The 13,439-nt window shown below is 40.9% G+C and overlaps 1 protein-coding gene across 1 annotated transcript; it reads right to left on the bottom strand.

The window, feature by feature from the left end:
- Positions 1 to 209: 209 nt before the first annotated feature.
- Positions 210 to 1,157, bottom strand: OR52H2 (olfactory receptor family 52 subfamily H member 2). The gene has a single exon (NM_001388706.1). The coding sequence runs from the start codon at positions 1,155 to 1,157 to the stop codon at positions 210 to 212; it is 948 nt and encodes a 315-aa protein (NP_001375635.1).
- Positions 1,158 to 13,439: the final 12,282 nt, after the last annotated feature.

The raw sequence follows: 13,439 nt of genomic DNA on the forward strand, positions 1-13,439 counted from the left end.
ATAATATTGTCTATACTCAGTTTTATCAGGATTTTTTTTTGCAATTTTTATATCTGAATAGATTCTGCGTAAAGTAACAAAGAAGGCAAACCACATGTCAGATTAATAAGGAATTTTTTCATCTATTCCTTCTCTGGACCCAGGGCTACAGATTAGATTTCTAAGATAATATACATTAAGAACTTCTCCCACTCACCTAGACTTCAGGCCTATATCACTGCAACCTTCTGGGGAAAGAGCAGGAGAATAACTTTGTCCCGGATCTGCTTGGTCTTTACTCCATAGACAATAGGATTGAGTGCAGGTGGCATAACTACATAGAGGTTAGCAAAGAGGATGTGAAAAGTACGGGGGACATTATGCCCAAAGCGATGGGCAAGGATGGAGAAGAATGCTGGTATATAGAACATGAGGATGACACAGACATGGGAACCACAGGTGCCAAGGGCCTTCTGACGGGCATCTAGGGAGGGGAGGCGGAAGACTACACAGAGGATGAGGGTGTAAGAAACGGCAATGAGAATCACATCTGAGATGACTGTCATGATGGGAACACAAAAGCCATACCAGATGTTGATGGAGATGTCAGCACAGGCAAGTCGGGCCACACCTATGTGCTCACAGTATGTGTGTGGTATGATGCGTGTCCCGCAGAAAGGTAGACGATTTGCAAGGAAAACACATGGAACTATAACACAGAAACTTCTGAAGGAAATTCCCACAACAATTTTGACAGTGGTCCTGGGGTTCAGAATAGTGGTGTATCTCAGAGGGGAGCAGATGGCCACATAGCGGTCAAATGCCATGGCCAGGAGTATAGCTGAGTCCAGGACAAAGCTATAATGCAGAAAGAATAACTGGGTGAGACAACCAGGAAAACTGATTTTCTGGGGACCAAGCCAGAAGATGGTAAGGGTTTTGGGGACACATGTGGTAGACAAGATCACATCTGTAATGGCTAGCATGGAAAGGAAAAAGAACATGGGTGCGTGAAGACTCCGCTCCACAGCAATGAGGTAGAGAAGGATACTGTTGCCCACAATGGCCACGAGATAGATAAAGCAGAAGGGGATGCTGATCCAGACGTGGTACTGCTCAAGGCCAGGGATGCCCAGGAGGGTGAAGTCACCTGTGTTGTAGCTACTCAGGTTGTACATGGCCAGGGTGGTCTCATGAATAGATTTTGAGTCTGAAAAACAAAATGTGTATAGTGAACCTGAGAATATTGTATGGTAATTCTTCCTCCGCTCTCTCCTTCCGGTTAGTTCTCCTCTTTCCTATCTGCCAAGAAAGATACTCCCAGTGCTCATCTCTTTAAGAAAGATTCCCTAGACTTGATACCCTGGTAGTAGTCCTACCCTTGGGCATCTGGAATCTTCTTCCAACTGCTCAAATGCTATTCCCATTTTAATACCTAATATTATATATTACTGTATAAAAATTATATTATATCAAAAAATATATTATATCATAATATTATATTGATAATAATAATGTAATTTTTTGCTATATTGAAGTGAACAGAGAGAACCACAGCTAAGTACATACAGAGAAAAAAAACTAAGAAAAGTGGGGATACATTGGGAAAATAACAGGATAATTAACAATGACAGACTCCTACTAGACGTCAGGCTTTACACAGTATCATCTCATTTAGAATAATCTTCTGAGTAAGTATTTTCATTCTCCTCATTTGTTTTTTATTGTTTTGCTCTAGAATCTAACACTCTGAGAGAAAATTTTACCTAAGATTTCATTTTGGATAACTGGCAGAGCCAAGATCAGTACAGTCCACAGCTAAAACTCCACCACAGCTGTGGTGCCAACCAGGTGATTGCTCAGGTGACACACTGTTAGATGCCAGGCGCTGAGAAGAGGCCTGAGATGTAGGGAAGTCAGTGGTGGGAAACCTAACACTTAAACTGCAGTGTGTCCAGCACACTAAACCTACAACGATTGAAATTACTCTACTAGGAGAGTACACTCTACCACCTGGGATTTGCAGACCAGAATGTTCTCTGAGACTGATATTTGGTGCCTCACCATGGAGAATGATATGGAAATGGATATACAGTTCAGCCTCCAGCCCCCTCTCAGCACTGAAAGGGGAATCTTTTAAAATGTGCTCTTGATAGCAGCCCGGTGGCTAAGTGGTTTAGCAGTTTCTTCAGCCCAGGGTGTGGTCCTGGAGACCTGGGATCAAGTTCCAGTGTCAGGCTCCCTGCACGGAGTCCTGTGTCCTCCTTGTATGGGGCCTGCTTCTCCCTCTGCCTGTGTCTCTGCCTCTCTCTCTCTCTCTCTCTCTCTCTCTCTCATGAATAAATAAAATAAATCTTAAAAAAAAAAAAAGTGCCCTTGGTAAATATAGAGGGCACCTCTAGTGGAAGAAATGTACAATTGATACATTTAAATCCCAGGTCAAGATAAAAGCAAACAAGGAAATTCCATAACATAAAAAATAATATTTTGCGAAACGTTCACAGTACTATACTAGTTAAAACTCTTTACATAAAATCACTTCTATAATCCTCTTAAAAACTCTATGAGATAGGTAATAATGTTGCCTACATTTTGAGGATGCAGAAACAGAGCACAGAGAAGGTAAGTAATTGCCAAAGACCACAAGATAAGCAAATGTTAGAGCTACGGATAAAACCCAGGACGTCTTTTCATAGACTCTTATGTAATAAAGGAAATTCTCTACAGAGTGTATAGCAAATGGCATACACATGACAGCTGTATAGCAGAAGATAAAAAAATTAAGTCACATAAAGAATACACAAATACTTCATGAATCTACAGACAAGTGCTGTATATGCAATCTAATACAACAACATGAAAGCTTGTAGCTCATGGAAGCAGAGAACAGACTAGTGATTGACAGAGGTGGAGGTGGGGGTTATGAAATGAGTAAGGTAGTCAAATGTACAACCTTCCAGTTATAAAATAAATGAATCCTCCGGGTGGAATGTATAGCACAGTGACTCCAGTCTATAGTCTGAAATTCTATATTTAAAACTCGCTAAGAGCATAGATCTTCATGGTCCCTATCACAGGAAAATAATTCACCACGTGGTGATGGATGTTAACTTGACATATTGTGGTGATCATTTTGCAGCAAGTTTAACATCCTTGTCACTCACCTACTCCAAACTTTTCCCTCAAAGCATGATAATCTCATCTTGAATATCTTCATTTGTTCCTAAAAGGTCAGGCACCCAATTCTAGGACTCTTTCTTGAAGAATTGTAGCTTTGAATTGTCCAGCCTCATTAATCACACACATGCTAACTTTGTATCTGCTCAGCTATGCGGTTCAGTGATTACCAATTTGTTCTTCAACAACCTTGAGCTCCCCCCCCTCCCCGATCATTGTCCTTTTCACTACTTTTCATTCACTATCCTGGTGTCTTTGCATTCGTCTTTTCTGGTTTGAATTCTGATTCATCATGTCAACCACTCTCTTACACATATAAGGTCCACTGACCTCCTATCACATATGTATGCAAAACTCAAATCCTAAAACTCACCAACCTTATGAGTCCTTTAGATCAAGATGGAAAGGCACTTAATCAGGTTTAATTGTTTTCCCATAATTTCATGATCATCAACCTTAAGCTTCACCACAGCACTGCCAGATGACCTAAAAACATAATCTTGTTCAGCTCAATCTCCTTGGATGACTTTTTTCCTACTTTTCTCCAAGCACATACAACAACTCCAACTCCCTCTTTCTCAGCAGATAATCTTTCATTTTACTTCACATAGAAATTAGAAAACATTGGATATGAAATCAAGTAAGACAGCACATCTACATATATATGCATATACACATACACACACGCATATACTTTTTTTCTTGTCATAATTGAAAAAATATCCCTTTTTTTCTCTACTTTTTTCTGTCATAATTGAAAAAATATCTATTTTTTTCTCTACTTTTTTTGTCATAATTGGAAAAAATATCCCTTTTTTTCTCTACTATTTTTTCTGTCATAATTGGAAAAAATATCCCTTTCATATCTTGGCCCAAAAACAAACCGAAACTCCCTCTCTCAAATCTTTCCAATTTTCATTATTATTCATTTCCTTTCTTGTCTTTGCCTTCAGCCTAGGCTTTTAAAATTTCTACTCTTTTAACATTTAAACAATTAAAATGTGCTCAAGTATTTTCTAGTCTAAATTACACAGAAACAATTATATTCTCTCATCATAGACATGTAGTTGTCTACACCACATACATGTTTCTCATGTCCTATTCACCCTTTAATTCATCCTAATCTCATTTCTGTCCTCCGTTTTCTACCAAAGCAACTTTTGCTAACACCACCGGTGAAGTCCATGTCCCACCCTGAGTCCTTGCTGAACTTCACAGCAGCATCTAACACTATTCAATATCCTCTCCATCTTGAAACATCCTCTGAATACTTTATCACAACACTGAGTTTTTCTTCAATTTCGCTGGCATCCCATCTCATCCTTTGCCTGTTCTTCCTATTCCTTGTATCTTAAGTCCTAGAGTTCCTGAAGGCTCTGCTTGAAGCCCTCTTTTCTTTTCTTCATACTTTTCCTGATCTAGATCATCAACTCTTAAGATCTCAATTAATAGCTGTGTATGACATCTCCCAATTTTTTACATGACACATATATTCAACTCCTTTCTGGATCTCCTCTTATGGATATCTCATAGGCACTCAAATATAGCTTTTCAACAAGTAAAATCAAATTCCCTCATATATCATCACAAATCTGATGACCCATACTGTATCCAATAAGTCATAGGATATCAATATTATAGACTCAATAGAGGTGCACAGCTAGAGCTTCTCATCTTCCCCTGCCTGCTCTGCTCTCTGCCGGGTCTCTCACCTCATCTCCAGGCCTCCACACCTCAGTGTCCTCTCAGAGTCAGGGGTTCACAAGGGACATGCTGATGGAAGTGGCAGTGGGATTGACATTCCCCCTGACTCCTGGGCAAGAGACTGTCTCTGAGCCACAGCCTGGAACCCTGGAGCTGCTCCTACCTGCCGATGCACGCAGCCATCACTGTCCATGCCCCTTTCTGTGATCAGGAAACCAATGCACAGTGAGGCTCGGGTCACACACAGCTGGGACGAGGAATAAGGTCTCCTGGATCCTAGTCCAGGACCCTTTCCTGCCTGGGAAGTCTTTGCCTTGTTCCCACCAGATAGCAATTTTCCTCTTGGCAGGAGAAGCTACTCTGCCACTCACACAGATTCAGCAGCTCATCTGACCTGGGATCCCCCCACTCTGAGGGGGTCCTTGTTCTGACTCCATTCACACAGGCATGCTTTCTTGCCAGCATGAGTCACTGGGGGCACTGGGACACACACACCTGCATGAACCAGCCACAGACTCAGACTCACCTCGATCCATCCATGGTCTCGCCCCCATGGGTTCCAAGCCAGAGCCTGTGTCCTACCTCTTCCTGCGCTGATGATCCTTCTCACGCTGCCTGCTTCTCCTCAGAGTGGCTCACAGACTGTGTCCTGCCTAAGGGGCTGGGGGCACAAGTGTTCCGTCCAGGGAGGAGCAGAACAAGGAATGTATTAAATGCAGCTGGAAGCAGTCACACAGAAAGAAGGCAGAGGGGAAGAGTTCAGGAACTGAACTCTGGCAGCAGGTGTTCAGTCCCAGCTTTGTCATATGATTTGGAGTGAACAGATTAAGCACTTTGGCCGTTGGTTTAATCAGAATTCCTGATCCTCATGCTCTCTGTGGAGGTAGGAGTGAGAGGGAAGCCAGTCACAATGATCCACTTGTTGCCATGTACTTCCCCTTTAGCATAGTGGTTAAGATTTGGAGTGAGCTCCATGGCCACAGTATATGGTTCAGACCCTAGTCTGCCACCTACCAGCTGTGGGACTTTGCACAAGATATTCAACTTCTCTACGCCTTTATTTATTTTACTTAAACTGGGGATAAGACAACTTTTAAGGATAAATAAAATTCAAAAAATCATGTAAGAATCAAAAAACAATATATGTAAAGTGATTCTGGGACCTCTGGACAAGATAGTGGAGTATGATTCTGAGCTCACATTGTACTCCATAGCCCTAGATAATATCCATATCACTTAACCAACCCAGAAAATGACCCAAAGCCAGGTGGAACATGCTCTCCACAGTAATCATAAAGAAGAGGCCTCATCAAAAGTAGTTTTTGATTTAAGCATAATGGCTTAAATTATGAAATGGCTTTTTCATAAAAAAACAATAAAAAGTGAATAACGAATAAGTCAGTTTTGCCTGACACACAGCCAATACCAAAAACATGTTAAATAGAATAATTGTAATTATTGTACTTTCAGCATTTGTATTATTCCTGAATCTAATCCTGTTGAGAATTTTTCCACTTCATTCCTAGTCTTCATTTCATAATCTGATCAACCATCCATCCTTTAACATATCTTAGAACACAAAAAAAGGAAAGATAGAGACTAAACTAATGATATTTGAAAGAAGAATGGTCCTGAGTTTGGAAAAATCAAATTGCTAAAAGTCAGGCTGAAAGATTCAAAATAGACCTAGTTAGACCAAACTAGCAACCTTTTTTTTGCCATCGGAGCCCAAGAAAAGCAGGTTGAATATAAGACTGTTTCCAATAAAATAGAGAATGTGGTGGTATTGTCTTTTAATCCCTGTTCCTAGTCCCCAATCTGTACCTTCCATATTTTTCTGATCCAGGAACTGTGACAAGGGAGTGGGGACACCTCACTCCAGTTCTCAAACTTAACAGTCTCACTGGACCTCCAACACAGGGTCTCCTTGGCAAATCAAAGTTGTTCTCTGAAAAAGAATCTGAGGTAGTCTGTTTCTATCAGGACAAACAGGCTCTCTGAAACAACTACAGGAAGATTGGCACTTCACCAGGATCTTCAGTGCTTGGATCACCATGGGATAAATCCAGGTAGAGCATAGGGAGAGGAAGAGGTTTTCAGGAACCCTCAGATCCTGTGACTGAGCCTGGCTGAGGAAGTCCTGTTGCCCATCAGTCAGGAGCTCTCACCTCTCTGCTGGGGAGGTGGGATTAAAGATGAGGAAGGGACATCCATCCTCCATCTATCCAGTGCTGCTCCAGTCCCTGCTGCCCCACCCTGTCCATTCAGTAGTCAGGGCATCAGTGATCTGGGGATTCTGAAGGTACTCTAGGACAAGCCTGGGGGAGAGCAGGTGTGGGCAGGAAGAATTTATGGGTCTCTTTTCAGGACATCAGGGGGGCATGGACCCTGCATTCCTGGTGGGATTGAGAACCTGTGAGTCTCAGCTGTGCACTGTTAATGAGGGATCTGCAGCAATCTGCAGTCATCTCTGCTGACTCTCCTAGTCCCCCCAGGTTTCCATGCCTCATGCACTCAGAGCCCTGGAAAGGAAGAGACCAACCAGGGAGGTCTCTGCAGAGCCCCTGGGTGGGGCACAGCAGACTCAGATGGAGACATGCTTCCTGCTGCACAAATAACAACCCCAGCTGCCACCTAGACGTGGACAGTCCTCATTACTTAGTATTTGTTTCTGCCCCCTAGCCCGATATACAGACAAAGCAGTGTGGGGGAAGAGCCTGGGCTGTTGAATCAGGCGGACATGGGATTGAATAGATTCCACTATTAAACAGACTGGAGCAAGTGTCTTCTTCTTTGAGCTATTTTTTTTTCTTTTATACAATGACGATTCATGGACCTTCCCCAAGAGGTGGTGTGAAGAATAGAGCAGCAAACCGGAGCACCAGCAGGGTATTTGAGCTTGGGAGAGCTGACACGTTACTCAGGGTTGTGTGGCTTACAGTGTCAGCTTAAGGACAAACTCTGGCTATCTGAGATGCCTGTGGGACCCACATGGGGTAGCTACTGGACCCTCATAGTAGACAGTAGCTTCACAACTCTTCTCTCTCTTACCAATGCCTTTCCTTCCATGTAGAGGCACATAAGAGGATGTGGTAATGACGTATTTCACAATATGTCCTCCACAGTTTGTCTTTGTAGACCTCGTTTGCATGAATTGTTTTGCAATTACACCGTCACAAAACAAACTTACAGTATGCCAAAAAACAACAACAAAATCTTTATGGTATTTTCATGCTGTATTTTAATAGTCTAGAATACTCTAATAACCTCTTCTGCCCAACCTTTCCCTTGTGGAGTATGTGTGGATACATTGGACTAGAGCATATGAGAGCAATTGTTGATATATGGCCCACTCTGAAAACATGACAATTTATTTCTAAGAATTCTAAGTGAGGAATCCATCTTGCACTGCTCTCTGTGGGAGTATGTACCTCAGCAGGCTGATCATTTTACACGACCACATAATATCACATGTTTAAGGAGTGGTTAGTGATACATAGAACCCATAGAACAAACAAAGCTGGCAAAGTATTATTTCACGAGATAATATAAATTCTCTATAGTACATACCACTATGCACACTTTCAAGAACCAATATGTATATTTATGCTAGTCTTCATTGGTTTCCTCTGGTTAATCCAGTAGTACTTATTATAGTATATTTTATGCCTTTGAATACAATAGATATGAGACTGTGTTCCATGGTTATTTAAAATTGTATTTTTCTAGTAATTTATTTTACTCTACAAAAGCCTTAATATATGGTTTTTGGAAATTAAAAATATCATCTTTCCTCATTGATAGTTTGATATATCCCTATGCAAGTACATCCACCTTGGCGATTCATTGGTTTTCTTCAGCAGAAGAATGAACTACAGCGATGATTAGGTGGGTCTTGTCTCACTCTTGGATGTATCCTCCCAAGTTTACACTTGGAAATAAAATAGTAGAAGGCAACGTGAAGACACACTTATATCATATTCTTGATTTTGGCACTATGGAAATAATGCTCATATTTTCATATATCAGCTTGTCTGACTCATATGCCTATCCTCAATTCCTTTCCAAGAGGAAGTAAGAAATGTGTGATGAAATTATTAACTTTCGAGTGTCAACAATAGCATCAAGGTATGAGATAGTTTACAAACCTCATCTACTGATATTCCCACCAGCTTCCTACCTCTACCGAAGACTAGTTTATGAGTCTCCCTTTTCTCACTGTCCAGCTCCCCTGCACAATGCCATTATCATTATGGACGATTCCTATACCAACTTACAGATCAGAGTTAACAGATTTTGAAACACATGGTTTCTTGCCTAGGCTCAGTATTCCCTCTGGCTGGCAGATCCTGTTCCCCTTATTCATGAGGCTCAACTGCTTTGTGTTCTTCTAGACAATCACGGAAATGTACTTTGCCATAAATCTTTCCTGGCCTCTGAGGAATGGTTGAGTATGCTTCCTTTGTGTTTCCCTAACATCCTATGCCACTCATTGCAACATATAAGATTAGCTAAGCAAAGTCTTTGTAAATGTGATGTACTCCTTTTGCTAACATAGAAGCTTTCTGATTGTAAGCAGCGTGGGTAGTACTTACTATATATCAGTATTGCCAATTTCTATGCATTTTGCTTCCTATAACATGCACTTTGTGAATGTTACTCAACTGAAATTATGACACATAAATCATTGTCCATTTATTTTAAAACATAGGTTCAAAATGACAGGTGCAAGGCATAAAACCAACTGCCTTCTCTCTTCAAAGAGAGACATTGTAAATCTATTCCATTACTCATTTTTATAAGGCCTACATTATTCTTCTGAACACAAGAAATATATCCAGTTGCCATTGGCTTTTAAAATAAAACACGTACACAATCAGGTCTAGGTATACAATGCAAATGTCTGGCTAAATGGGAGTAAACAGGATGATGGAATGAGTAGCACTGAAATCTAAGAGACAGCAAATGTAATCACAAACACCTAAAGAATGGTGACATGGAGAATTTCTGGAAGAGAGGTTTTAGAGACACATTCTTGTATCTCTACTATTTGTAGGATACAGCTCTAAATTCTGAGGATGGAAAGGTAAAACCCTTCATTCCCCTAATGGTTTGGTTTTAATATCTCATATCTAATATAAGGGATGAGGAATTTGCAAAAAGAAAAATATATAGGATAAGACAATTTATGTTTGACACTATTCTCTTTTAAATCCAACCAGAACATGTAATGTCATTCATGGTCTGACACTGGAACAGAATATTTGCAGCCAGTCTCGCCACAAAGAGCCGTTAGCAACTGAGGCAGTAGATTTGACCTTGAGGAAGAGAAACACCAGGCTTAACCTGTTTTCTCCTTCCATAAACATCAAAGTGGAGTGGGAATTTATTTTATTTTAATTTACCTATTAATTATTTATTTAAAATCAATTTTGTTAACATATACTGTATTATTAGTTTAGGGAGAGAATTTAGTGATTCATTATTTGAATATAACACCCATGCTCATTACATCAAGTGCCCTCCTTAATGCCCATCACCCAGTTATACCATCTCCCCATCCACCTCCCCTCCAGCAACCCTCAGTCTATTTCCTATAGTTCCTCCTTTTTTAGGGTTTACTTCCCTCTCTATTGTCATCTTATTTTATTTTTTCTTGCCTTCCTCTATGTTTAACTTTTTGTTTCTTAAATTCCACATGAGTAAAATCATATGTATTTGTCTTTCTCTGACATTTCATTTAGCATAATACCTTCCAGTGGAGGAGGGATTTTATTTTTATTTTTTTTTTATTTTTATTTTTTTATTTTTATTTATTTATGACAGTCACAGAGAGAGAGAGAGAGAGAGGCAGAGACACAGGCAGAGGGAGAAGCAGGCTCCATGCACCGGGAGCCCGATGTGGGATTCGATCCCGGGTCTCCAGGATCGCGCCCTGGGCCAAAGGCAGGCGCCAAACCGGTGCGCCACCCAGGGATCCCGAGGAGGGATTTTAAATGACAATGATAAGCTCAGAGTTAAACATGCTGAGATTCTCCTTCCAGAAAAGAATGACAGTGGTAAGTAGTGGAATACTAACCTAACAGCTAACATAGATTAATATTTTACAATCTGCAAAGCACATGATCCACATTACTTGTTTCATCCTAACACTGGCCCCCTTAGGTAAAAAAGCAGACACTAAGATTTATTAGGAAGATCATATATGGACACTAGGGTATAGAGTTACCAGCACAGGGACTATAAGTCACAGAAATAAATGAACCCCTTTATAGAGTGATGGTAGAAATATAATAACAGGGCAGCCCCAGTGGCTCAGTGGTTTAGCGCTGCCTTCAGCCCGGGGCGTGACCCTGGAGACCCCGGATCAAGTCCCATGTCAGGCTCCCTGCAGGGAGGCTGCTTCTCCCTCTGCCTGTGTCTCTGCCTCTCTCTCTCTCTCTCTCTCTCTCTCATTAATAAATGAATGAAATCTTAATAAAAAAGAAATATAATAACAGATAACTGGGCCAAAGATAGAGAGTGGGAGAAGGTAAGGACACAATGCAGAACAAAATCTCTTGCTGTATTGCTTTTTCTAGGGCATTGAGCTTTCATGGGAGCCATTCCTGTGTGTTGGTGAACAACCATGGCTTTGAGTTCCTAACAGGATGAAACGAGAATGTACTCTTTGTGTGTGTGTGTGTGAGAACGTACTTTTTTTTTTAACTTTTTTTTTTTTTTTTAACGAGAACGTACTTTTAAATTAGCTCAGAATCTATTTATTTAGGTTTCCACAGTAAGCTTTTAAAAATATCAGCTCTTATCTAACTCATGTTCTCAGAAGGGCGGAAATAATTAGAAGAAAATAAGAGGTCATTTCTTCTGATATTTGTGAGCAGATTTACCAAGCTGGTACATAGAGCAGAATCCTCAATTAGTAGGATGGGGCTTAATTTAAGACAATTAGACTTCACCAAAATTAGAAAAACGGGCTCTGATATCTCTACTTATGTTTTCTTCCCTCTGACGTTATCTCAGGAGTGAGGTTATGTGGAGTGGGAAAATCTCTGAACGAGGGGTTTGGCAGATGCTATTCAAGCTCTGCATTTATAAGTGCCTTGCCATGCACCTTAGAGAAGTCATGTTCACTCTCCAGGCTTCAGTTTCCTCATCCTAGAATGAAGTTTGGATGATTCCAGTTCCACAGGACCTGACCAGGCTCCTCCTCCTCCTTCCTCTGGTCCCCCCACCTCAGTGTGCTCAAGCCACATGTGCCTCTGCTTTGTCCACAGTCATGTCACACTGTTTCCAGCCCCAGGACCTTTGTGTGTGCTGTCCTCTCTGCTACTGATCCTCTTTGCCCACTTGTAGTGCATCACTGCATTCACTTCATTTCTCTCTCAGTTACATTACTCTTTGAAGGTAGAGAATTTATTTGTTTTCATGTTTCTTATGAATCTCTGTCCTGAGAATATGAGCTCCACAGAGCAGGGCAGAGTCTCTTTGTATTATTAACCCGAATACTTAGAAGCATTATATCCCGAATGCTTAGAAGCTCATTGCAATACAGTGAGTACTCAATAGATAGCCCTAAATCAGTGGATAATTTTCAAAAAATGAAAGGTTTATCATAGGAACTCTAGATCATTCTTCGAATATGACACATAGTGTTGTGTGCCATGTGATCCTTGTGCAATTAGATGCACCTTCTCATGCATGTGCTACTTCCCTGTAGACTTCCTCTGTTTATCCCTCCTGTACCGCACTTATGCGTCTGATAGTTGATTCTTTACCACTGTCCAGGAAACACACTCCGTAGGTAAGGGCCTCACAGGCTTCAGGCCAGTGGGGTTAAATGTCTACTTTAGTGTCCCAGTGAACTGGCATGAGATCTCCTGACCCAATCTCTGCAGCTCCCTTCCTCAATGTGTCTTGGAGCCTAGAAGTTACTGTCTTCCACTGGGGTGAACAACTTTAGTGTTAAAAAGTATATGTTATCTCTTCCTCATTACAGCCCTGCTAGTAGACCACCCAGTTCATAGCACTTGTATTGAAAGACTTCATGTGTTGGGGCACCACTGAAAGGGAACTGTGAATGTACATCATGAATAATAATGAGCATTGAATATTATTGTAAATATTCTCAATCCACTTACAGATCCCCTCAATAATGGATTATTCATTGGTATTTTTACTTTTAGTCTCTCTGCTTAAGTGTTTCTCCCTTACATTTTTCACTACATAGTTGCAAAGTTGCAATTTTCAAATTTGTATTGTTTTGTCCATTTAAAGTAAGTCAGCTCTCTGTTTCCACCTCCTTTTCTTATTATATTCTATATAACTTCATATTCCACAAACAAATAGGCCATCAGGAATTTTTCATACATAGAACCATCTCCTACATTAGATTATGTCATTTTCCTGGTATGCAAAAGTACCTGCAGGCAGATCTTACTTTATATTTAAAAAGAAATTAGGGGATCCCTGGGTGGCTCAGCAGTTTAGCGCCTGCCTTTGGCCGAGTGTGTGATCCTGGAGTCCCGGGATCGAGTCCCAGGATTGAGTCCCACATTGGGCTGCTTCTTGCATGGAGCCTG

This window comes from Canis lupus, chromosome 21, assembly GCF_011100685.1.
Source record: "Canis lupus familiaris isolate Mischka breed German Shepherd chromosome 21, alternate assembly UU_Cfam_GSD_1.0, whole genome shotgun sequence".
In the NCBI taxonomy this organism is placed as follows: Eukaryota; Metazoa; Chordata; class Mammalia; order Carnivora; family Canidae; genus Canis; species Canis lupus.

What these genes read in the sequence shown, in the direction of transcription:
- OR52H2 (NM_001388706.1), bottom strand. Translation starts at nt 1,157, where the DNA reads ATGTACAACCTGAGTAGCTACAACACAGGTGACTTCACCCTCCTGGGC.